This window comes from Rissa tridactyla, chromosome 13 (assembly GCF_028500815.1).
Source record: "Rissa tridactyla isolate bRisTri1 chromosome 13, bRisTri1.patW.cur.20221130, whole genome shotgun sequence".
Taxonomy (NCBI): Eukaryota; Metazoa; Chordata; class Aves; order Charadriiformes; family Laridae; genus Rissa; species Rissa tridactyla.
The window spans coordinates 4,693,967-4,719,533 of record NC_071478.1 but is presented as its reverse complement, the minus strand read 5'-3'; the positions used below and the strand labels follow the sequence as shown (position 1 = coordinate 4,719,533).

Below are 25,567 nucleotides of genomic sequence, written 5' to 3'. Positions count from 1 at the left end.
TATTTCATGTAAGGCACACAGAGGTACAATGGAGTACACTGGATTCTCACCTTCATGTCACCATGTCCTTAGAAAATGAGGTCTCTCCGAGGGGAAGGAGGACACCAGGATGTTGCTGTGTGATATGGAGCTATTTCAAACCCATCCTAAGTTCCAGCTCTTTGATAATATAAAATGACCTTGGCAGTCTCATGCTGTGCAAGGCAGAAAATTGTCTTGTGTAAGTCATCAACACCTTTGTTGGTAATGGCTCTTGTACAGCAGAGGACAGTGCAAAGAAGTGACAAAGATGCTGTATGCACCATGGAATTATTTCAGTTTTCAATAGAAGCAGCTGGAACATCTTTTAACATACAAAATTTGTACGCTAGCATGAAGTTGGGCTGTTCAGATGTTGTGACTGCCACAGGGAGCAGTCAAGTTTATTAAACATAAAAACAGAACGTGCCCTCTTGTGGTCTTAAAGCTTTTGTTGGCTTTCCTTCAAGAGGATAGGAACAAACCTGGTCAGGAAAATAAGAAACACTGTGTAACAATGTACTTGTCAGGCTGATGCACCAACAAATGTTGTACAGTTGCTTTTGATCAGATAACGCAGAAAACAAACTTCAGCAAGACTGTAACAAGTTGTCTCTTGGTTGGAACTGAAGCCCAGATATTAACATTTGTAAGGTACCTTAAAGAACCTTATCATGTAGTCACTCTTTAGCTCAGTTTTTCCAAATTAGCATAAAAATACCTCTAGATATTGCAAGATTACTAACAAATTAATTAATATGCACACTGAGCAGTAAGAACCCATGGCATTTTCAAAAGGAGAAAGAAATTGGTAAGACTTTAAAAATTAGTTTAAGCAGATTATTAAACCCCAAAATATTAGCAAAAACGTGCTAAACAGAGGATTTTATAGCTCACAAGGAGCCATTCCCCACCATTTTTTTCATATATGGCCTTCCAATAGCATTTTTACCCAGAACACGTATATGGCTTACATTTATGTAGCTACACCTTAAGCCCTTTCTTAGGCTTTTCCTTCGGCTTGCTACTGCTGGGCCACTGACAGCTGGATTACCACCACACTGGGCTCTTTCTGAAGGGGCTGGGTGGTGCGAGTGGACACCTCAGGCCACCACGATAGCACCGGTGAGTCCAGGCAAGCGGGGTGGCCTCACAGGAGACCAAGTTTAGCCAAAGGCCCAGCGTGCAACCCCGCCGCGGGCCTCCCTGCGCAGCGGGAGGCACAGGGAGGCGGGAGACGGCGGCCTGGCCAGGGCCCGGCCTCCCCTCGCCGCCCGCCATGGCGCCCGGGCCGCGCGACCCACTTCCCATCATGCCCGGCGGCCGCAGACCCCCTGTTTCCCGTGATGCTCCGGGGCGGGGCGGACACGCACTTCCCGTGATGCCCCGCGCTCCTTGGTAACGGCGCCGTTGCTAGGGGCGGTGCGGCAGCGGCCGCCATGGCTGCGGCGCTGGAGCGCGGGGCCTTCCTCCTCCTCCTCCTCCTCCTCCTCCTCCTCCTCCTCCTCCTCCTCCTCCTCCTCCTCCTCCTCCTCCTCCTGCCGCCGCTCTGGGCAGCAGAACCGAGCGCGGAGCCTGCCCCCGAGCCCGTGGACAGCGCGGCGGGTCCCGCGGCGCCACCGGAGACGCGCGCTGCTGTGCGGACCCACAGCGGGCCGGCCCCGATCACGGACGGTGGGTGCCCGGTGGGGCGGGGTCTCCGGCTCTTCGGCTCTTCCCGGGCCAAGGGAAGCCCCACTCACGGCCTCTCTCAGGCATTCAGTCGTCGCTGAGCTCTTGGATCCCCTTCGGCTCCCGTTGCAGCCTGGGAGGCTCCCGTTGCAGGCCGGCGCCCCCGGAGATTTACCGGGGCTGTGCTGCGGCGCTGCTTTGAGCACCCCACTCCAGCCGGGGCTCAGAGCGTCCTCCGAAAGGCAGGCTCAGCAAGCCTCTACACAGCCTTCGGGTACTGGGCAAGCTGATCCCAGCACGTACAGTCCCGTGAGTTGGCGCTGATGGAGGGCAAGCTCTCCTGGCCACCCAGCACCCTGCTCTGAGCCCACAGGGCAGAGCCTGGCTTCACAGAGGAGACCCAGACTCACCCTGTATGTGCTTGGAGATCTCCACTTATACACTGAGCTGGAGGCGCATACAGTTTGCCCCAAGACTCCTAATTCAGCCCCAGCTCTGTGGATATATAGTGGTGCTGTGGCAACATAGATTACACATTTTTGTTATTGTGTTACCAGAAGGTGTTTTCCACTGTCTTCTAATTGGCAGGTATACTTTTATTTAACTTTTGATTTCCCAGTGTTGTTGCCATCGATTCTGCTTCCCTAGATTACTTGCCAAATTAAACATGTCCCAGTGCACACCTCCTTGGGGAAGAGAGACTTAAATGCCTGATCTCAGAGACATAACTGCGCAATCTGATCATCCATGTTTAAACTTCTGTTGTTTACAAGGTGAGCTAAGGATTCCAGTGTTAAACTCAGCTGACAGAACAGTCAGAACTTCAGAGGTTCCAGGAAATACCTGGATACTGTTCAGACGGTCAGAGAGCATCCAGGAGGCCATAGAGAAATAGACAACAGTCAAGTTGAAATAAAGGAAGCAATAGTTATGAAAAGGAGCCTTCTTTGAAGGTCTTGTGTATGGGGTGCTGGTCTTAATGTTCTTTATTCTGTGCTATTCTCAAGTCTGGACTTGTTACAGAATAGCAGCTCTCAAAAACAGTTCGGTAGAGTAATATCTGTTCTTTGAATTTATAAACTTGAAAACCTAAGAATGTTTTAAGAAGTTGCCAAATGTATTTTATCAAGACAGTTTACAGCATTGCTAGCAATTACTTTCTGTATTATTACAATATTTCATAGTATCTAAAGACAGGGAGAAAACACAATTTCAAAGAAGTCAACTATGGTAATGTTGGCACATCAGGAAAATATATTACTGGGCCCTGGGACATGCTCAATACTGGTAAACATCTCACTGCTCTATCAAAATGTTCCTCTTTTTTTTTGGTGGTTTATTTCCTAATAAGCTGAAACAAGCAGATAAGCATAGCTTGTTTGTATTTCTTTTTTTTCCCCTCTGCAGGGCTGAGTACATTTTCATACTTTCAAAATTTCTATTAAGTTGCTTTTTTGATTTCACAGGGAACACACCATCAGATTTTAGTATGCTCTTGGTTTTGCTGTCGTGTTCCAAATAGATTTGCTAAGTAGCAGAAAAGATGGCTTTTAAAAATGACTTAAAAAAAAACCCAAACCAACACGTGAATTTGGATATAGACTTTTAGCCATTGTCAAAAATAAGGCGGGGTGAAAAATGAAAGTGTTAGGGAACATGCTGTAATGTGTAAAGTTCCAATTCTAATTCTAATTTAAATCCCCTCCAGTTGCCAAGCTGTGTGTTTGTGATCTGTTGGTGGCACAGTGTGATGTAAATTGCTGCTGTGACCCCGATTGCAGTGCAGCCGACTTCAGTCTCTTTACTACATGTTCAGTTCCTATTGTCACGTAAGTGGATAAATAACTATATGAAATGAAATAAAAAAATATTGTTTTATTTGCTGCATGTGTTTGTATGGGCTATATTCTCCCCTTTTACCAATTCCTGACCCCTCTGCCATCCTAACTCCTGCCTGCCCTTTCACCAGTCCCTCCTGCGCTAAGCCTGTAAACTTTTGGCCCCAACCACACAGAACAGCAAATTGGCCTCCCACCCTTTTCTCTTTCACTTAGTCCCTCTTTTCTAAACTCACACTCCTTGCTTTTCTCATGTTTCACTGTGCTACTGTCTATGGGCGCTTAGGTGGTAATGCCTTCTGTTGGAGGGAAGAATAATGCATCTTTAGACTTTCATCAATATAATGCAGTGTCTGGAAGTTAAGAAGGCTGATACCATGGGACCATCTGGCCGCCTCTATAGGTCATTGGCAATTTATCACTAACCTCTTTCATTACAGTTTATGATATCAGCTAGAAACTTGATCAATTCAGGGCTTAATGAAGTAGCATGAGCATTGTTCTGATCCTAGTTTTACAAGTTGGCATCCCAACCTGCTGCCTCATGCCAGTCTGTCACTTTACAAACAATAAAATGTATCATCATATCAACAATGTAATGCCAGTAGTTGTTTATTTGCTATTTACAGTTTATCTGAAAACACCTTCACCCAATTTCATCTTCTCAAAAAGGAGTTAAGAAAGCTCACTTCAAAATCGTAATGTAAAAAATCTCTTAGTGACTTCTCAGAACACTAAGTACAGCTCTTCAACCCACCTGCTGCATAAATTATGCCAATCTGAACACTGGGGTTTATTCTTAGTGCTTTAAAATTTGAATTAGCAGTCATCCCAGACTGTAGTTTCTTATTGTTCTTGCACACAGCACACAATGACTACTGCTACCCATTTATAGATATTTATATATATCAGAAAGGTCTAATCAATGCCTTCCTGAATGACAGTTTAATTGTCTCAGGTGACAATTCTGTCTTTCTCAACTAGAAACGCATAAAATGAAGTTATGTTTCTTTCCTCAAGTTCTTCTGTGTAAAATGTTCATTTTGCGTGAAAATCCATGGGATTTTCAATAACTGCAAGTATTGTGAATCTCATTATTTACACATCTAGATTTATATACATTTGCATAATTGTGTTAGTTACTGAAAGGGTTTGACTGATCCCAAGTGAGAGGTTCTGTGACTTCTGAAACAGCGGAGAAATGGTGTTTGATATATGATGTGATCCTACTAACAAATGGTTCACCTCATGCTTAAAAAGTAATTTCTGAAAGTCATTTCACTTCTTCAGTGCCTGCCCTTGACTGCTTTAACCCTGCGTAAGTACCTGTTTCCCAAGGATCATCATCTCGTCTCTCTAGCATGTAGGACACACCAGTACTCTTCAGGGTATGAACTGGCACATTCACTCTGCAGCTACTGCAGTTCTGGGCTGGTGGTGATGAACCCACGGCACATCTACAAATACCTTTCCTAGATTGGATGGGTTATTTCACCTCCCTCTTTCTCACTCTGCCATTTCTTTTACATGCAGCTCAAGCAGGATTTTTTCCTGTTTCCCCCCTCCCCCCCGGCCAGTGAATATTATTGTAATATTCACAAAACTGACCTTTTTTCCGGCCCACATGCCATCACGTTACCCTAAAGGTCATACTTCCCACTTGTGTTGTATAAATAAAAGTGCTTCTGAGCTGTGTATAGCCTGTGGTGCACCCTGCATCTGTGGTGTCTCACACCATCTGGATCCCATCCAACTTCTCATTTTAGCTCTAATATTATTACTGTCAGGCTCTTCCCTTCCCGCTGGTCTGTCTCTTACCTTTCTTCATGTTGCTGCTCACGCAGTTTTCTCTGCTAGATAAAACATGTTGGAGAATTCTTTTATTTATTACTAAGCACACAGTATAAAACAATATAAACCTTGTAAGGATGCACAAATGCTATACAAATTGTGTTGAGTAATCTCTTTAGTGCTTTTTTTGATGCTGCCTCAATACCTGAAAAGAACTTTTAAATATGGTCAATACCAACTTCCAGGGGATTATTGATTTTATTGTTATTGTTTGTAGAGGTGACAACCGTCTTTGTAGTCAGAAAGCTGCTATATATTCACTTGATGTTGAAGCAAATCCACCAGAAAGGATATTTAAATTAATTGACCAAGTCAATCCCAGTGTTTTCTGCATTCATGCTACAAACTGTAAGTAGACTTGTTGCCGTTGCCAATATTAAGCATTGTGCTGTTATTTTTGTAAGCTCTTTAGGTGCCAGAAACAGACTAAAATTAAAAATAACTAAACCTGTCAGAAAACTGGGTATTCTGCCTATGTTGTAATCCTTTCACTTACGAAACTATGCAGTTAAAACACCTCATAGTCCTAACTCTTAGTCTTCTCTGTTAAAAAAAATAAATATGCTTTTTGGGGTGGGTTTGATGTATTTATTTTATTTTTTATTTTATGTAAATAATTTAGCCTCCCCAATAAATCACATTAAAGTTCTCATGGGAAACCAGCTCCTTCCTGATCTGTTACTGTAAGAGGCACTGTTGGCACAAATCCTTTATGGCCAGCTTCGAAGTAACTTGCAGGGAAGTAAGAAGTGACCAGTGCTGTGTTCTCTTAATTTAATTAAGACTGTGCAGTAGTCATCTGAATACTTAGCATTGAAACTGTAGACACTAATCGGCATGTCTTTGTTCTGGAACATCTGATGCTGTTAGAAACCATGATTTTGAAAGAAAGAGACTTACCTCTTTCCTTAAGTTTAAGTTTGTGCTTTCATAGATCTGGGTGAAATGATGAATTAAGACACTGCCTAGGTTTTCTCTTAAAGGAAAGAGAACGCTTTCCTTAAAAAATAAAGTAAAATGTTTTGGTATTTTTCTTTCACTGTGTTTTAGCAACTCCAGAAGGAAAAATATTACTAAATAACCTTTCCGTATCTTTTATCCTAAAGGTTATCTCATTCTTAAAATAATGTTTTGACAGATAAAGAAGCACTCTCCTTCAGTTCCCCTCAAATGCCTACTTCTGAAAATTTTGATCAATTGCTTAAAGAGTTTGAAAGTGCTACTTTCAGTGCTGAGCCTGACAGCTGGAATATGAACACAGATGCTCAAAGTCCTTCTGATGCAAATGAAACATATAGATATGAGGTAAATAATTACATGATTCAGTTAGTATTATATTGTTTCATAAAAGAACAAGTGAACATTGTTTGCATATGCTTTTAAAAAAATTGCAGTTCTTCTGGAAAAGACAAACTTTATTTTGGTCTTTAAATATAGAAATGTAAAAATAAGAAGTGTAGCATTTTTTGTTAGTTTACTTAAAAAATGAACTAGATTTTTTAAGATCTGTGAAAAATACGTAGCTGGTTGCTATCATAAACAAAGCCGTAGCTTAAGAATTGATGCATAAAGCAGTATACAGCATTGAAAGATATAGTGGAAATAAGAACTTCTTTTATTCAGATTTATTGTTAATATAAATGCTCTAAAACTTCACATGGACTGAAACACACCTGTATACTTGAATGTGTTGTTTTATTCGGCAGTATGGTGTTCCTATACAGACAGTAGATGCATTTCTAAGGCTGCCTAGTCCTGTGCTCTCCTCTTGGTGCTCTGATGCGAATCCTGCAGGTTGGAAAATGCGTTTGAATTCCAGTTTATTTGCTTTAGAGTGTTCTGCTCTGACCTGAACTTGATCAATCAATAAATTGTCACACACACAAATGTAAATTCAGATGGAGTCATGAACAAATATTTTCCAAATAGCCTCTGTTTCTCTGGTGGTGGTTTTTTTTTTTTAGACATCGATTGGAAGTTGCATTGCATCTATATTAAACATTCAAAGTTAGATATGGAAATCCTTGAGAGTCTTGTTAATGGGTTGTTTATCCAACAGCAAAACATCCTATTTGGCATAATTGGTTTAATAAAATAGTACAAGGGTGACACCATGAGGGAAGAGGGTATTACACAAAGCAAGACCTAACTGGGCAACTTTTGTAAGGTGTCCCTCTGGTATAACGAGGTTCCTTTCACAGCCTGAATGCAACTCAAGTCAGACTTGCAGGCTTGAGCTCTACATTTTAACCTTTCACACAGTTTTCTGAAAATCAGCAGGGGGGAAGGGGGGAAAAAAAAAAAAGCCACAACCACAGCCAAACCCCACACCTGCATTTTCCAAACCCCACTGTTATTATTAAATAAGGTATCATATCAATCAATCATGATGATGATGATAGGAGAACCGAAGTCTCTTGTGAAAGAAAAAAAATAATCTTATGAGATCTGAAAAATGAAGTCCTAAATCTTCTAGCTTTTATTAAGCTTCTATTGTTAAGAAGTAATATTTTGTCTCATAGCATTTTGGGAGAATCTAAGAAAGTATCATTCTTTATAGCTGACATAAAACCTTATCTGCAATAGAAATTATGTTTGCTTTCACTTTTGCTTATATTTGAAGTTTTTATATTGTTTTTTATTTCTGCTTTTTGTAATTACTCTTTCATTTCATTCAGTAATACTTTGTGCTTTTTTTTCCCCAGGGTTTTTAGTAAACCAGGCTACAAAATGCATTAGATCAGTAAGTGTGGAAAAATGTGGCAACATTCAAGCAGTTAGTATGCTATTCTATATCAACTCCAGCATTTTAGCAGTAAGTATGATTTGAAACACTCATATAGATGATCATTGATATTATGTATTGTTTTGTGTCACCAGAATTAAGTAACTCCTATTTACTAAAGGATTTGGTTTTTTTATTTGGATTTAAATTGTGCGTTGGGAAAAAGTCTTATACAGAAAGCCTTTGGAAATGTTTTTACTTCAAGCTTCAGGAACAGAAGAATTTACTGTTCTCCGCTTAGCCAACAAAAATAATGGTCTTGAAGAGACAAGTCTGTGTCACTGAGCTAACGCTTGCTGCAATGGCAGCACTTTTGTGCTTTTATGCACGTCTGAGCTTTTTCCAAGAAGCCTATTACCAGAGTGCATAATTCTAAGAAGTCTAGGTTTTAAAGAGCTGGTAAGCCTTTGTACTTTAAGAAGAGCCTGTAAAGTTTAATCCTCTGCGTATATACTTTTGTTACAAGCCTCAATTTTTAATAGTGAGTTATTGCACACACACACGAAGCTTTCCTTATACTCCTCAAAGAACATGACATTTTACCCCACTGAGAGCAAATTTGTTTGCATTCAACCTACTACCAAATCCAGTGTGTGGTTATTTTTCAAAGCTAAGCTTTTTCATTCCTTTTTGAACCAGAGGATGACATCTTATGTATAAATAAATGCCCTTACAGATATTCAGGAAGACAAAAGAAATCACACATGCAAAATTGAAACTGAAATACAGAGTACCTTAAGCTGACAGCTCCTTCCAGAACCCAAAGGTCATCAAGAAACAGCCTACTCTCCCCCATTAAAATTTTTTTAATTTATGTAATTATTTACATTCATTTAATGAGTGAGTCACTACTTAAAGACCCCTTCTAGTCCCTCAGATTCCAAAGCTATCAGCAGTAAAGGGAAGCCCACTAAGTAGTTCACAGTCTCACAGGTGGAATCATTCTCCTGCTCATTGAGGATCTCAAATCAGCAAAGGGTTGTTCACAAATGTTATCTTCCCCTTTGTTGGGGAAGAGGTAGAGCAAACTCTGTCTCAGAGGGGTTTTGAGTGTTCCCATGTGCACCTAAAATTAGAGTTTGTGGTGGCTGCAGAGCCAGAAAAGAAGCATGCCTCAGGACAGGCTCCAAGCAGGTGAATGTTTTTAAATTAAAAGATGAATTCCCCTTCGTCACTAGAACAGTACATAATACATTACCCACGTGCCGCTTGCCAACTACAATGGCCCAGTTTAAGAGAGGTCAGATTTCTGTCCAAAGTATGTTGGACGTTCAGAAAGGATCAAACGCAATAACTGGAGAAGGCTGAATAGGTGCTAGAGGTGGTCTGTAGGAAGCTCCCATTCCCAAAGGGAGCTGAAGATGGGATATGACAATAGAAAAGTGACTTGGCATTGGGGACAGGGTGGTCACAGGGCAGAGCAGGGAGCCCTGCCAGTGCCAGCAGGTGGAGCTGCTGGCGAAAGAAATGGCAAAACACATCAACGCAGGAAGGCTTGCTGGGAGCGCTGGGTAAGAGGACTGGTACAGCAATTTCTTCAGAAAACCCCGTCATTATGAGCCCAGACTCACTACCAGGCTGGACAACTTGTGTGATATGAAAGTCCTGGTAATTGTTGCAGTTAAGCTCTGCTCTCTACCCTGTCCTGTCCAGCAGACCCAAGGGGCATTGGGGATGCTTGGAACCCCCTGCTAAGATACTCACAACATGATGCTTCACACCATGGTTAGCGTGTACCATGCGGCTGCCAAAACAACGCGCTGCCGCCTGCCCCTGCTCGCCTCCCTGGCTGGTGGGAAGATGAGTCAGTGGGAGGCAACACTGAGGCTGGAGTCCTGTCTGCCCGTGACTGACAGAAACGCAATCCGTCACCCCAGCCACAGATAAATAGAATTTTAGGTGTGATCATTCCCTCTACCTTAGTCAGAAAGAGCATGCTTCCCCGAAGGACGAGTCTAATCTTTATAAGCGCATTTATTCACGCAACCGATTCTGATGGCTGAGCTGTACCTCAGCATGTTGATGTAAATACGTGATAGTGTGTGACAGACTTTACCTGCATCACCTTCAGGTCTCCATCTCATAGGAACGTGTTCTCTGCCGGAATGTTAGATGAGCAGACTGGTCTCTGTATCCTCTTGTAATTCCGCAGAACTTGCTTCATGGTCAGAGGTCGATTTCTGGTTCCTTCCCAAAGATGTGAATCAAAGACTCATTGGGAGTCAAAAAAATAAAACTTTTGAGAAAATGGTGCTCTGTGTGAGTATTTTGGAGACCTGATTGATGACCTTGGTCTGACATTTCTGCCTTTCCATGAAAATTTGGTGGAAATTTTCCAGTGAGGCGAGCGTGCATGCTGAATAACAAGAGGGATACTTGCTTCTCATTTCTTTGTTTAGAGACTGTGAAACTATGGACTCGGCACCTTCAGAAAAAGGCAACAAAAGCTCCTCATTTCTTTGGGTACGAACAGCCTGGCAGGCTATGAATAGTTACAAGTGTTTTTGCACAGATCTGCAATAGGAACAATGTTCTCTGACGCCCTCAATAGGTCAAACGCTATGATGCACAATAACAAGCGATGACAAATTGAGATGCCTTTTTTTGCACCTTTCTGATGCAAGTAAACTTTTTCAGTGTTTCCTAGTTCTGATGTGCAAATAGAGTGTCCAAGGGAAACACTAGCTGTGTCTACTACTTATTGAATGCATTGTATATTTATTGGGAATGTAGTCAAAGCCTGATGGAAAACTGATGCAAGTCACTCAGAAATTTTCCAGTTACTGTGAGAGGAAAAAGAGGATTGGACTGTAAGATTTTTGCCTACTGGCCACAAAGAAGGACAGTTATTTTCACACTGCCTGGATACTGTAATGTATATTCAATCACTTACACAATGTAAAAGCTATTGTAATGATAGAGAGTTAAATAGGCAAAGCAGTTAAGCCTTAACTGCTACTTGTAATAGGTGATACCTTGGCTGCTGTTTGAATTTGTTCTTTTATTCTTCTCTAGGTGCCTAAATCAAGTCAGATGGTAAGTATCCTTCTAACTTAGTTGGAAGAGCTGGGGGAAAAATCCTTAACTATAGTCAGTGGGAGTTTTTCACTGATTTTATCAGAACAAGGACTTTACCTATAATCTTTACATTAAAAAATTTCTATCATTTGTTCCATCATCAGTGATGGTACTTAGCAACGCCAAGATAATACGCTACCTGCAAACATTAAGCCTGATCCATTCCCCTCATACAAAACACTCTCTTTGTAAGTAACTCTCTAGTTACTTAAAAATAGAATCTTTTGTTGAACTTCATCAATACACGTAACACAGTAGTCGTTCAGAGGATTATTGGCTGCTGCCTCTGTGAAACAGAATCTGGAAGAGCCACAAATATAATAATACAGAAAAAGCCAAAAATAATTACACACAATATTCAGAAATGACATGAATTTGTTTTTCAGGTTAATATTACTGTCCAGTCCGTAGTTGTCCAGTCTCTGAATGGAATGTGGACTTTACTTAATAGTAGTGATGTCCTCAGGCTCCCTATGATTTTGGATGAAGTGTGCATAAATATCGTTCTTGGGGTAAGTATGGCAGGTCTCTTCTTCCTCACGTTTGACGGCAAGCATGTATGCATCGAATCACTTCTGATTCACAAATTGCAAAGCTGTGAGAAAGGCCTTGCACAGTTTCCATATATTGTGACATCTCCAAAGCAAATGTGCTCTGAGAAATGCCGACTTTGGGATAAAAGAGAGTGTTTTGCAACAAAATAATAACTACATGCAACATAACATGGAGACAGGATGAAATCCTTTTCTAGTATTACTGTCTTTATGACATAACAGACAATAACGTGAGTTTAGAATCTACATTATGCTTGGGAGAGGCTGACTTCAGGCACAGTGGGGCACATCATCTCATCTTTGAATCTTGAGTAGTGGAACATTGGGCTTATGCTTAGGAGAGGTTTATCAAGAAGTCAGTTTTGAAGAGGCTCCAGCCTCTAGAGGATACAGTATATTTCCCGACATGTAGTCGAGTGTTTCTTAAGCAAGGAAGAAAGAAAACAATACTTACATAGTTTTAAATTCCTTTTTTCTAGTTTCATACTCTTATGCATTTGTTCTAATTAATATCTAAAATGTTTAATTTTCAGGTGAGTTATCACATTACATACACAGATGCAGGAGAAATAATAGAAGCAGCTGCCTCTTTTGTTTTGGGGGCAATTAACAAAGAAGCACTTTCAATACAGCAGAGCTTTGAAATCAGCTTTACTCAGGTAACTGCTAGAGACGTTACGGATGACTTGTTGAAAGACATTTAATTACAAAACTTATTAAACTTGAATCAGATGAATTGTTAGCAGCAAGGTAAAATGTAACTTGCCCTGGGTATGCAAATGAGGCAGAATTTCAGAACTGGGCAATAAAGGTCTCCAAAGTCTGTTTTTTCACATTTAGAAGAGTCATCTTGTGACTCCGTATATCCAGTGAAAGCAAAGCCTGCCCCAACGTTACAGAGCTGTTATAATCTCATTGAGCAGAATTACTACTGTCATTGTTCAAGGCAGTTAATAATCCTAAAATATGTGAAATATTTCTGTGTTTTCCAACCATTTCAGTACAGGATAAGAACTAATACTATACGTTTGCATTGCAGGTAAATACAAAGCCAGTTCCTCTCGGTGGTAATCCTGGTTATGTTGTTGGACTGCCTGTAAGGGCGGGCTTCCGGCCACAAGGATATCCTTTCCCTGTTGAAATTTTGTTTGTAGCACTTAATCTGGTCCATCTACACAAACCCTTTCTCACATGGACATCTGTAAAACGTATCTGTTCTTTATCAAAAGTAAAAGCGTGCTTCTTTGGCTATGTTTTAAAAGTAGCGAATGACTCAGTCCTGACTGCAATCTCCTGGGTCTTTTTAGTGAGGTAGATTTAGACCTTCATTGTACACTCTAGTGCTTCTTTGCAGTGGAAGAGGAGTCTTGAGCTATTATAGCGTTTTCAGATATATTTTTAGGACATGATTAAGGATTCTTTCTTCACGGTACACATTAAGTATGGAATTTCCCTTTGACTGTGTGTTACATCTGCCATCATTCAGAATACTAACAAATATGGTCAACTTACCATTCTGCAAAGTACATCCAACCAGGACTGTCTGGCGGCACAGGGAGCCAGAACGCCAGTATTATTTGGTTATAACATGGTATCAGGCTGCAAGTTACGGTAAGAGGACATTTCTTTTTTTTATTTATTTAGTGCTTTTAACCCTGTGACAACCCTTTCCATTAGGATCTGTTCAGATCCTGGGACATTTATACTGCTGTAGGAGTATTTAATTACCAAAAATGTCATTTAATTAACAATGGTCTTTCTCTTGAAAAGCTTGGCTACATTAGCAACTGCAGCCAGAAGGCTGGAACGGTGCATGAGAGCAAGGAGAAATTATGACTGTGCCCAACCAATAGATTTTGCTTTAACTCATCCTTTTTCCTTTTTTTTTCTCTGGAAGAATTACTGCAGCTATGAAATGTCAGCCTTTGACTCAGACCCTCCTAGATTTACTGAAAGGACAAACCTTTCCTGAATACGTGGCCTCATTTGGAAATTCTCGAGCCCAGGATGTGCTCGACTGGGTGCCGATAACTCACTTCCAGACTTCAGAACAGGTGAAAGTTACACCACTACCACTACCATCACCCCCTTCACTCTTACTGCCCTCTCTCCTGAAATCTGTGCCTCTGCTGCAGCATCAGCTTAGGTTTCTCAGACCTATGGGGAAAAAAATAGCAGAAACAAACTGGAGGAAAGTCCTCCTAGAATATTCACAAATGACAAGTTCACTCTTGCTGTAGAAGACAGGTTTACTTTTAATCAAGCTGGTATCCAGGCACCTCAGTTATGGATCGGGACAACGTATTAGGTACAAAATGAGTTCTAGCCACAGTTTAGAGTCTTGCTTTTCAGATAGGATAAAGCACAAGAGGTAAGGTTGAAAGAGTGAAGAGAATTGGTGTTTCTCCTTGGTGTTCTTATGCCAGGTTACAGGAAGATAGCAAGAATCCTTTAAAGCATGAAACAGTATATTTGAGTGACCCAAACACTACGTTTATTCTTAACATCTTCTATAGTAGCCCTTTTCCTCCCGATGCAGCGCAGTTCCTGTATCGGTGGTAGGCAGTGCTGCTTGGCACGTGGTGACTGACAGCACCTCCTCAATGACAGCTTGTATATAGGTTTCTTGTACGCTTCTGCGACTAAACAGTGAATGATTTCTGTAACCAGAAACTTGACAGTCCAAGAAGAAATACCTAAAAGTATTTAAGATTGCAGGCTTCAAAATTCTGCCCTGGCAGAGTAAAGGATTTTCTAGCAGTATTACTGAAATAAGTCCTCCTACTAAAAAGAGCCAGCTCAGCACTATCACGAAGAGCCAAAGTCCTGCCCTACGCAGGCAGAACAGCCCTGCCTGAAGCACAGGTACAGAGTCGGTTTGTCACCTATGGAGAAACAGCAGGGACAGCCCTGGGCCAAGGCTGGAAGCACCTGTGCTGCCTGCACAGGCACAGTCCAGGGCACAGGCATGGCGGAGTTGCTCTGGTAACCTCCCGGAGCAAGCTTTCTGCGGGCATTCTGCCAGTTTAATAAGATGAATAATTAACGTGGTTGCTTCTATGCAAGTCAGACAATGAGAGAATTTATAACACTTTTCAGAGCTCATGCCAAATACCAATATCACTTGAAATAGAAGTGAAGTGGACTAAATATGGATCCCTAGTCAATCCACAAGCCAGAATAGTCAACGTTACAGCAACGATCACTAGCACCACATTGAAGCAGGTACGTAATTAAATTATAGGATTTAAGACAAAAAGAATGGCTTGTTTTGCTTCGGTATCAGCTGTGTAAGTGTCCCAGTTAATCTCTTTATCTAAAGGTAGCACTTCGTATTAGAGTGTATTACACCTAACAGTTTCTGTTCCAACTCAAACACAACTGTGGGCTGCTTGCCAAAACACACTTCCATAAAAATCTATACATCATTCATGAAAAGAAAAATCGAACTGTATATGAAAAAAAAAAAACTTTTTACAAATAACAGCTGAAAATATAACCCAGGCCAAACAGAGCGGTCACACGAAGAGAAGACTGAAGCTAATGTCCCTTTCTATTTTCTTTGCAGCTTCCCTCAGGAAGGGAAAGGACTATTCCTATAACAAGTTCTGTTGTTTTCACTGATATTTCTTCACCTGCAGAGCCAGGCTATAAAGCTTGGCCCACCATTAATGTCAAGTTACCCTTTGATTTTTTCTTTCCGTTTGTCTAAGGTAAGTGTGCATCAAAAAACCCTAAACAAACCATATTTCTGCTTTTTCTGCTTTTTATCCCATTTCCTAAAGAAGTGAGGTTTATACAGTCACTGTGATGGGCCATCAGTTTCTTCTAAATTGTAGACACACTGGCTTAAAATTGGCCAAGAGAAAAAGGGTGAGCCCTTGTGAGGGTTCTTAGAAGTTTTAGGGCAGAAAAAACCCCACATTAAGTAGAAAATTCCCAATTATACCTCTGCCAAGAGGAAAAAAAAAGGCTGCAGTATGACCTTGGTGGTGGCTCCAGCTGGCCAGTCAGCACACGTGCAGCCACCAGCCTTCCAGCACCTCGGCGGCTCTGAAGCGGCGCCAGCCCGAGCTGCCTGCCTCGCAGCGCGGAGGCAGGAGGGGAAGGGAGGAGCACAGGGACACGGTGCGGCTCCCCCAGAAAGCAGGCTTCGTTGTTCTGCGAAGAGCAGAGCTAAACTGTTAATTAAAGTAATCATGTGCTATTAGATATTGCCTCTGCTCTATCTATTTTCATAGATGAACAAACTGCATATTTCTAGCTATTTTTCCCCAAACCACTAATTAATTACCTTTCTTTAAAAATCCGAACAGTTAAGTGATGTTTTCAGAAAAGCTCAATGACCCTTCCAGCCGACTCTGGCTGAAATCAGTTGGAGACACCTGCTACAGTCAACACCTTTCAAAATTCCCACTTATTTAATCTTACTCTTCAACTTCAAAATAGTCTCAACCCCAGGGACCTTCTAGTACCTGAAAAAGTTCACATTGCGTTCGAACACCAGCCTGGTCCTTTAGAATATGCTTCGAATGGCTTCTGGAGACTAAACTGTTCCCAGCAGTCCACTCACCTACATCTGTTCTTACACATTCTAATTCTTTTAATGTGCTGATTTATGACCTGTGGAAGCAGAAAGAACTTTGTAAACCAGCAGGCAGCAAACGAACACTTAAAATGGAAGAAGAGATGAGAGAATGCAGTATCAGAACTCAAATCTGCTGCTGAGAACCAGGCATTTGTTTGACGTAAGATGGCACGTGTTTGCCTCTATTTTGGTGCTGATTTGATTGTCAACTAAAGGAGTGGTATGTTGGTATTTTTTTGAAACGAACGTTATATAAATCACAAAGTGGCACAAGCAGCAACAGAAATGAGGAAACTACCAACAACGTGAAAAGAATGGTTGGCAAAGAAGAGACGTACTAATGATGAATGGCCAGCTTGTAGAGAAGAAGTGACCTTTTCAGCTTGGGTTCTTATCGTTTGTACTGCAAGTTTCTACAAGGTGTAGCAAACAAAGAACATTATCACGGAAAAATTCAATTATGTTAAATAAGTGGTACTTTTGTGGATGTATAGCTTGTGAAGATGTGTCTTTATTAAATTACTTTGCAGTTTTGACTGTACAACTGTACAAGAAAGGTCTTACGAAATCACTGTTTACAGGGAATACGTGTGATTAATTTTCCAGCAAAACTATTTTTGTGATCCCAAGATCTAATCAAAGAGTGGTCAAATCGAAAATGTTTATAGACAACACTATACAAGAGAAAGCAGGGAGACAGGGAAGCCTTTCAGGTCAAACGGGTAGACATCAACACTGCACTCTCCAGGGCAGACCTCCCCACCTCAGAAAACCGGCCTCCTACGTTTGCTCGCTGAGGAGTCCATGCTGTTTTAATATCTTGTTCAGCCTCTCGATTTCTTGCTCCTGTTGGAGACAAAAGTCAAATCATTAATACGGCCCTTACATTTCAGTGGTGGGAAGATCTGTGGGAACCCGGGAAACTCTTTTAAGGCACCTCCCTGCAGTAAAACAGGACAACCAGGCTAAAGTAAGTAGGACAGAGGCAGCCGTCGGTCCTTTGCAGCAAGAGGAGGACAGGCAGGACAGGCAGGGCTGTGGTTCACCCCACGACTTTCTGATGAGGAAACCAAGCTGACGGTGGCAACCTTGCAAAAGGATCCCAGGCCAGCTCGTCCCGGGGAGCAGCCAGCGGGTAAACCTTGTTTAAATTAAAAGTGTTTTCTTACCTTCTCTATGCAGCTGCGTTCCAGTTGTTCGACCTTTGTTGCAAGTTTCAGGTTTGCTTGCTTTAGCTTGGACACTTGTTGTTCAGAGCGGGTCTTTACCGATAAAATTATTCCTGTGAAACAATTCACAGTGGGTTGGTTTTACAATGTAAAACAGCCACGAGCAGGAGGTTAAACAGTACGCAGGGTCTGTGCTCAAGGAGTTAAACGTGTTCCTCCCGAGCTCTGGTTCTGTCATCTTCAAACCACCCTTCCCAAGTGTTTTTCTTAATGAGGAGGGTTTTAAATGAACGACCCTGGGGATTCAGATACCGGTACTCTGCTGGGAGGAGGCAGTCTGGCCTCCGAGCTGAATTAATCAGGCAGACTGTCATTCAAATCCTGAATTTGAATTTGCTCCCTTGGCAGAGCCTGGGGGGAATGTAACTGGCAGCTTTGTTGTGACGAGGGGCTGCGTTTCAGCCGGTTTCATGGCGTCGGGAGCCTTGCTCTAACAGCAGTGCGTGGCACAGCCTGGGGCGCGAAGCTCGTGTCCCCCGCCCCGGGGCCGATGGCTCCTGCCAGCTGTAACGGGACTTGGCACATCCTCAGGTCCTTCAGGTTTTGGCTTCACCTTGCGCGGCTGCAGAAAGGGCACGCACTTTCTCATTACAGCAGAGGTGTCACTTCTCTGCTGACATATCGTAAGGTTATTACATATGAACTCAGCCCCCACAGCAAAGGCTTTTTCTTCCCACCCTTTTCCAGGGGGAAAAAAGAAAAAATAGCTCGGTAAGAGCATGAAGAACATCACGTTCTTCCTACCCGACAGAGCTCTCCTCCGGCTGTTGACAGAACAGTGTGCACGGAGGCAGGCAGCAACACGTGCCCGCGCTTCTAGCGCTACAAGCAGCAGCCTTGGGGTTCGGGGGTTCATTTCTCTGAAGACAAAGCAAGCGTGCTGCTTATTTGCATTGATAACATCAAACAATCCCCACCTGCCGTCACCCGGTCCCTCTCAAGCCACAGGGACTGAAGGCAGCGAGCCGTGCCTCGGCTCAGACACGCAACACAAAGCTTGGGGCAGGTTTTCTTTGTCCCCTCTGTTGCTCCAAGTGGGCAGGCAAGGTGAGAAGCTTGGGGGGAAAACCAGGAGCACCCAAGGGTAAGGGGATTTACTTGTTTTTCTGCTGTAAAACAGTGTGTTAAGAGACGCTGGGGTTCCTGTGTCTCACCCAGCTGCACACAAATCCGGTTTCTCTCTGACTTTCACTCCGAACTAAGAGCCACAGTCTGCTCTCACGCCTCCCCTTGTCCTGGCCAGTGCCACCGACAGTGCCACGTTCTCCCCTTCAAAATGGCAGTGGGGGCTGCAGGTGACAGACTCGGCCCCAGCCATCCTTTCTTTCCTTTTATTCCAACTAAAGACTTTCATCTGCATCAAGTACAGAGCACTCAGCAAAGCACACACGTAGGCACAGGACAGCTCTTGGGCTGAGGTTTCACACAGGAATTAGGGATAATCCCACTCCCACATTTTTTGAATCCCAAAATTCCTTCCCAGAGAAGGAAGGGGAACCGGATGGGTTACATCCAAGAGTGCTGAAAGAGTTGGCAGACGTGCTCGCCAAGCCACTTTCCATGATCTACCTGAAGTCATGGCTAAACTGGGGAGGTCCCAATGGACTGGAGGGTAGCGAATGTAGTGCCCATCTACAAAAAAAAGGCAGAAAGGAGGATCTGGGAAACTATAGGCCTGTCAGTCTGACCTCGGTAGCAGGGAAGGTCACGGAGCAGATCATCTTGAGTGCCATTAGAAGTCATATAATGGACAAGCAGGGGATCAGGCCTAGTCAGCATGGGTTTATGAAAGGCAGATCCTGCCTGACGAACCTGATCTCCTTCTATGACAAGATGGCCAGATTATTGGATGAGGGAAAGGCTGTGGACACTGTCTACCTAGACTTTCGAAAAGCATTTGACACTGTCCCCCATAGAATTCTCATGGAAAAACTGGCAGCTCATGGCCTGGATAAGCATATGATCTGATGGATCAAGCACTGGCTGGATGGGCAGTCCCAAAGAGTGGTGGTCAATGGAGTTAAATGCAGCTGGCAGCCAGTCACAAATGGTGTCCCTCAGGGCTCGGTGTTGGGACCATTTCTGTTTAACATCTTTATTGATGACCTTGGTAAGGACATAGAGTGTATCACCAGCAAGTTTGCAGATGACACAAAGCTAAGCGGGAGTGTTGATCTACATGAGGATAGGGAGGCTCTACAGACAGACTTGGATAGATTGGACCAATGGGCCAGTGCTAATGGAATGAGCTTCAACAAGGCCAAGTGCCAGGTCCTGCACTTGGGCCACAACAACCCCATGCATCGCTACAGGCTTGGGGCAGTGTGGCTGGAGAGCTGCCTGGCAGAAAAGGACCTGGGGGTTCTAATTGACAAGCGGCTGAACATGAGCCAGCAGTGTGCCCAGGTGGCCAAGAGGGCCAATGGCATCCTGGCTTGTATTAGAAATAGTGTGACCAGCAGGAGGAGGGAGGTGATTGTCCCCCTGTACTCAGCACTGGTGAGGCCACCCCTTGAGTATTGTGTCCAGTTGTGGGCACCTCAATACGAGAGAGATATCGAGGTGCTGGAGCGAGTGCAGAGGAGGGCAACGAAGCTGGTGAAGGGCCTGGAGAATAAATCTGATGAGGAGCGATTGAAGGAGCTGGGACTGTTTAGTTTGGGGAAGAGGAGGCTGAGGGGAGACCTCATCACTCTCTACAACTACTTGAAAGGCCATTGTAGAGAGGTTGGTGCTGGTCTCTTCTCACAGGTAATTAGCGATAGAACAAGAGGGAATGGGTTCAAGCTGCAGCAGGGGAGGTTTAAGCTGGACATGAGGAAAAAATTCTTCCCAGAAAGAGTGGTTAGACACTGGAACAGGCTGCCCAGGGAGGTGGTGGAGTCACCATCCCTGGATGTGTTTAAGACTCGTTTAGATGTGGTGTTAAGGGATATGGTGTAAGGGAGAACTTTGTAGAGTGGAGTTGATGGTTGGACTCGATGATCCCAAGGGTCTTTTCCAACCTAAATGATTCTATGAAGAAAATGTTTCCAGCTACAGTTGTTTCAGAAGTGTCTGAATTTATACTTATTTGCAAGTTACAATTACAACAGCAGAGTCAGTAAAGTCAGATTTTGGGACGTTTATGTTCCTCTTTTTACAGTGGGCCCTTTGAATCCAAGCAAGAAAGATCCAGAGTGAGATTGGGACGTTCCCTGCTGCATCCCTGGGGGGGATGACAGAGTCACAGCAGAACATCAGAGCAGGAAAAACCGCTCTGCTACAGAAGTACATTCAGAAGGGCAGGGTTTTGCCCTGCTCCCCTGTTAGACTGTTGCCAAAAGGATCCTACGATGCAAACTTAAGAGGCGAGCCATTCCCCTCCAGGAGGGAAGGATACAAGAACAGAGATTACGGGTTGTTTTTAGGGGAACGTGCCTGATGCTGCTGCGATAGAGTTGGGCATCTCCACTAGCCCAAGCCACCTGCTGTGCCCCCGTCACCGAGGCATCGCACCAACACAACCAGCAGATTGCGGCTGCTCCAAAGAAATTCCAGCCTAATTAAGGCCACACTCCAGCACTGAAAACCGCACGGGCAAAACTCTGAGTTTGCTGGGAAGCAAGACCTCAGGGGCTCGCAGATGGCTTTGAGAAGGGAACAAAGATGCAACCCCAAATAATTCAGGTGAGGTTGGCAAATCCATCCCATGCGCAAGGGAAAGCTCCCGACCGGCTGCACGCACCTACCGTTGATAATCCTGGCCACACGCCACAGCCGCAGCAGGATCAGCAGCCCGACAGCTTCAAACTCGTGCTCCCGAAAGATGAGGACGATGTCGAGGATGAACGACACGACGACGACGATCCCGTCCAGCACTTCAAACTTGTGGTGGAAGAACTCCCGGCGGTAGACAAAGACTTTAAACCCCACCTCAACCAGGAAGATGGTTAAAATGGAAAGGGAGAGGTAGTGGAAGACCTGGGAAAAGACAGCGCAAGTTTAGGGCCAGGAACCCTCCTGTGTGCGTGCAAGCGGAGCAGGATGGAAAACCTCTATGGCTCCAGGGCACGGCTGATCTGACTCTACAAGGAGGAGTGCTGGGGACTTTTCTTCTGCTCTAAAGGACAACCAGAGTGAGCACATGGCAGCCAGTGGCTTTGCGTAACCCAGACCAGGAGGTGTGAAGTCAACTGGGAGAAGGGTAGCGAGAGCGATTCAGCCGCAGCCCAAGGAAACACGAAGCTGCTGCACAGACTGACATGAGCCGAGCCAGGTTGGCCCCGCTCGCCGCAGGGCTGTCACACGAGTTCCTGCAGGACCTTTGTGTGCCTGCGACTGCCATCTCGGCAAAGCTGAAGGTCCAGGTCCTGCCTGCCCAGTCATCCCACCTAGTGGGCTTTGAACCACCAAAGACGGGAAAATTGCGGTTCACATTGACATTTCCCTGCATTTTACCTTTGGGGTTATGTTATATTTGTCCGGATGGATGATTTTCAAGTCCATAAGCAATTCCCCAAGGACCAACAAGGCATCCAGGATGACCAAGCAGACAACCAGAATCTGTTGGAGGAAAAGAACTGATGTGAACCCCTTCCCAGCATCGACAGATCAGCAAGAGGGGCCAACGCAGCCTTCAGCTAAACACGCCCCAAAGTCCCCAGTTTGGCTGGTGGTATTTCACGGGGCTTTCTGCTGCTCCCACCCAGGACTCCCACAGCCCCTGGTCGCTGGGTTATTCCTGCAAAGTCTCACCCGTACCAAACCGCTTGGCTCCCCACCAAACCCAGCTCTTTCCCACCGCTTGGCGTAGGGGGGTCTCGGGAGAGCACGTGCCTCCACCCACACCGTGACGAGCGTGCACCGAGGCTTGTCGCCGCTCAGGAAACATCTGCGCCCGCTTGTTTCCGACAGGACGGCCCAGCTCGGAGACAGCAGCTGCTCTCACAGGAGCCACAAGCGCTCACAAGCTCGGCACTGCTCCCAGCCCGCCACTGCACGCTCCATCCCACACCAGCTCTGCTGCAACAGAGCCCTTGGCCAAGTCTCACCCTCATTTCCCTTCGGCCTGCGTTTGTTCTGCCTCACCTGAAACCTGTGAGAGCTGAAGAGCTTTTTCATCATGTCCTGGAAGGAGACACGGCTCCTGGTAGGTGCCAGCTTCATCTCCGAATCCGACTGCTTCTCCCCATTCTCCCCAGCCTCCTCCTCCTCCTCCCATTTTTGATAGTCGTTGCTCCACTGCACGGGGTCGTCGCCCACCACCGTGAAGTGCTTCAGGTACCTGGACATGGCTCTGGATCAAGCTGGCATCACCCTGCCAATGTCTGAGGGACAAGAGCAGAGCGTCACCTCCCTGCTCGGGGCTGACTGAGGATGCCAAATCTCCCCCGTTCCACCACAGTGAGCGTGACAAGAGCATGACATTTTGTTCAGATGTGGCCGGGCAGCGTGGACGGGCCCTGCTGACGGGAAATTGCTTAACGGTGGTGCCACTTGTTTTGCATCACCTCCCATGGCGCGAAGCAGAGCTCCCACCACCCTCCCTGGTGCTGCTGGCACCCCGTTGGGCTGCGCTACAGCAGGGAACTTCCTCGTGAGGTATTTCCAAACATCTCAAAACAAAGCATTGATTACAGGAGAAAAAAATGCCAGCCCTTATCTCGCATCTCATGATGCAAGAGGAGGCAGCTGCCGATTTCCCATTGGAAAGAGCCATTGTGTTTCTATTAGACACTGATCGATGGAGGTTATCGGTCAGAAGCTGGAAGCAGGCGATTTCCTTCCCTTCATTGGCTCTCTTAGCCCCTACGCACCGGGGCAGGCTGCTGCTAGCATCGGGCCCCAGACAAACCCTCCACCGCGCTCCCAGAGCTGCCCTTGTCCCTTCAGGTGGCAGCGGTTGCAGCCCAGCTGCCCCCGGGTTAACTGGAGCCTCCTCACCCTCTGGCCACACCACCAAGCTGAAGAAAAGCCATAATTCCCCTTCATTAACATCAGGGGCCACTATTATTTCAGCCTTTGCAGGCAAAACAAGCAGGGGATCCCCACATTTCGGCCTGGCTGGCGGGTGATGCTGTCCTCCCCCATCTCCTCTCCCTGCATCCTCCAGAGCTGACCTCACCCCGAAGCATCCCAGCTTCAGCCCGTCCCTGCGGGCACCCAGCGAGGGGCAGGACCAACCCCAAACGACCCCGGCTGCAGGAGAGGCTCCATCTGCGCCCAACTCTCATGATCCTCTGTCGCAGCCCCACCAGCTCATCCTTCCTCTTTGGGCATCCCGGCGAGACTGCCTGGCCCACAAACCCTGCCGAAAACCGCTCCCGACGCCCGCAGACAACCACATCCCCCGGGCTGGCGGGACTCTCCGTCCGTCCATCCCGGGCCAAAGCCGGCCGGGATGCCAGCACAAGCTGCTCTCGCCCCGCCGGAGCCGCCGTGGGTCTGCCCGTGCCCCCGGGTTGCCCTCCCTCCCCTCGGCTCCCCGCAAGGAGAGGTCCTGGGGGGCCACGGTGGGATCCGCTCACAGCGGCGGTGGCTGGTGGGGGCGTGTGGGCTCCGGGCCACCCCGGCACCCGCTGCGGGGGACGGAGATGGCCCCACGCCCCCCCTTCACGGCGGCAGCACCTTCATTCCCAGCCGCGGGCGCTGAGAGGAGCCCCCCCGGGAGCTGCCCGGGGCGGCGAGCCCCCGGCCCCTTGCGGGACGGCCTCGGGGCTCGCCCGGGCCGCGGGGCCTGGAGCCGCCGCCGGCGGGTGGAGCGACGGGGACCGGGACCCCCCAACCTCCCCGCGCCCGCCACGCCGGCTCCCGCAGCGGGACGCAGCCCCGGCCCCCGGCGGGACCCCCGAGGGGAAGGACGTGGCGGCCCCGGGGCGGGTGGGGGGCGCCGCTGCAAACCCCCCTCCCCGGGCCGGCACCCACCGCGCCGAGCCCCGGCCGACCGCCCCGCCCGCTGGCCCCGCTCCCCCGTACCGTCCGCGTCCCGGCTGCGCCCGCCGCCGCCCGCCGCCTCCCCCGGCGCCGCGGGGCCGCCCCCGGCCCGGCCCCGCCTCTCCCGGCCGGGGGCGGCCCCGGCCCGGCCCCACCGCACCCCCCCCGCTCCCCGAGCGGGTCCCGGAGCCCCCGCGCCGGGGTCGCTGTTCCCGGGTTCCCGCTACAACATTTTCCGTTTTCGCAGCTTTTTTTTCCCCGTCCCTGAGTGGGAGCTGCCGGAACAGAACACACCGGATGGAGTTTAAACTCTTCTTTTTTTTTTTTTTTTTTTTTAAATTTTTAAAAACTTTTTGTAATCGGTCTCCCCCAAACCCGCCCAACAAACCCAGCGGACATCCAGGGAACGGAATGGGGAGCCTCTGGCGAGATCAGGGTCGGCTGCTGAGCGGGGACACAGATTAGTCCCACAAAGAAGGGCGAGGTTCAGGGATCAGGAGGATTACAAAAACCTAATTCCTAGAAATTAGGCCTGGATTAACCTGCCTCCATTTACAGGCTCGTGTTTTATGGGCTCTTCTTATTTAGGGTTCCCCCCATCTTTCAAACACAAGCTGGTTTTGGAGGTGCCCTGAGCAAACTCAGCTGCAAAAAGGATCAGGGACCAACTCCACTGCACGTCTCCTGGGAGAAACCTGAAACATTTCCAATTCTCCCCTAATGAAGAAACATCTCACTCTTTTTACACTTTTAAAGACTAAAGACATTTGTTTCTTGGAAAGCGTTTCTTCCTGGAGAGCGCCAGAACTTTTCCTGGATCATGAAAATTTTCCAGCGCCTCGTCCCAAAGCGCACAGGCCCGTCCCGCTCCTCCTCCCTGGGGCAATGGGGAATCGGCACAGGCAACACCCCCCTGGAGCTCCAAAACCCCCGTCCCTCACCCCAAACCACCCACCTGCAGAGACCAGCCAGGAACCTGGAGTTGGACAGCAAGGCCAGCAGCAGGGAGGAGCTTTATCCTGGGAGTTCCCAGATAATTA

At 46.1% G+C, this 25,567-nt stretch overlaps 2 protein-coding genes and 1 long non-coding RNA gene across 12 annotated transcripts in view; 1 reads left to right on the top strand and 2 right to left on the bottom strand.

The window, feature by feature from the left end:
• LOC128917054 (uncharacterized) overlaps positions 1-1,501 on the bottom strand; it is a 7,322-nt gene extending 5,821 nt beyond the window's left edge. For all 5 annotated transcript variants that reach the window (XR_008469158.1, XR_008469159.1, XR_008469157.1 and 2 more), the window contains exon 1: positions 51-1,501. This is a non-coding gene — a long non-coding RNA (uncharacterized LOC128917054). The remainder of the gene's footprint in view (positions 1-50) is intronic.
• TCTN1 (tectonic family member 1) lies at positions 1,437-17,556 on the top strand. Of its 4 annotated transcripts, none has more exons than XM_054219579.1 (16): positions 1,437-1,507; positions 1,559-1,692; positions 3,398-3,518; positions 5,596-5,726; positions 6,517-6,683; positions 7,085-7,172; positions 8,084-8,193; positions 11,179-11,199; positions 11,628-11,753; positions 12,329-12,454; positions 12,835-12,919; positions 13,268-13,406; positions 13,693-13,849; positions 14,895-15,020; positions 15,364-15,508; positions 16,112-17,556. In XM_054219579.1, the coding sequence occupies exons 1-15, from the start codon at positions 1,458-1,460 to the stop codon at positions 15,505-15,507; spliced, it is 1,725 nt and encodes a 574-aa protein (XP_054075554.1). In that variant the 5' UTR covers positions 1,437-1,457; the 3' UTR covers position 15,508; positions 16,112-17,556. The 4 variants fall into 4 exon arrangements, with proteins under 4 accessions (XP_054075554.1, XP_054075556.1, XP_054075555.1 ...); XM_054219581.1 differs by lacking the exon at positions 1,437-1,507 and adding an exon at positions 2,309-2,462 and having other exon boundaries at positions 1,564-1,692; XM_054219583.1 differs by lacking the exon at positions 1,437-1,507 and adding an exon at positions 2,338-2,462 and having other exon boundaries at positions 1,588-1,692.
• Positions 16,194-25,567, bottom strand: HVCN1 (hydrogen voltage gated channel 1). Of its 3 annotated transcripts, none has more exons than XM_054219585.1 (6): positions 25,483-25,567; positions 22,683-22,921; positions 22,053-22,157; positions 21,344-21,575; positions 17,553-17,665; positions 16,194-17,229 (listed from the first exon to the last, which is right to left on the bottom strand). In XM_054219585.1, the coding sequence occupies exons 2-6, from the start codon at positions 22,884-22,886 to the stop codon at positions 17,164-17,166; spliced, it is 720 nt and encodes a 239-aa protein (XP_054075560.1). In that variant the 5' UTR covers positions 22,887-22,921; positions 25,483-25,567; the 3' UTR covers positions 16,194-17,163. The 3 variants fall into 3 exon arrangements, with proteins under 3 accessions (XP_054075560.1, XP_054075561.1, XP_054075559.1); XM_054219586.1 differs by lacking the exon at positions 25,483-25,567 and adding an exon at positions 24,683-24,700; XM_054219584.1 differs by lacking the exon at positions 25,483-25,567 and adding an exon at positions 24,570-24,633.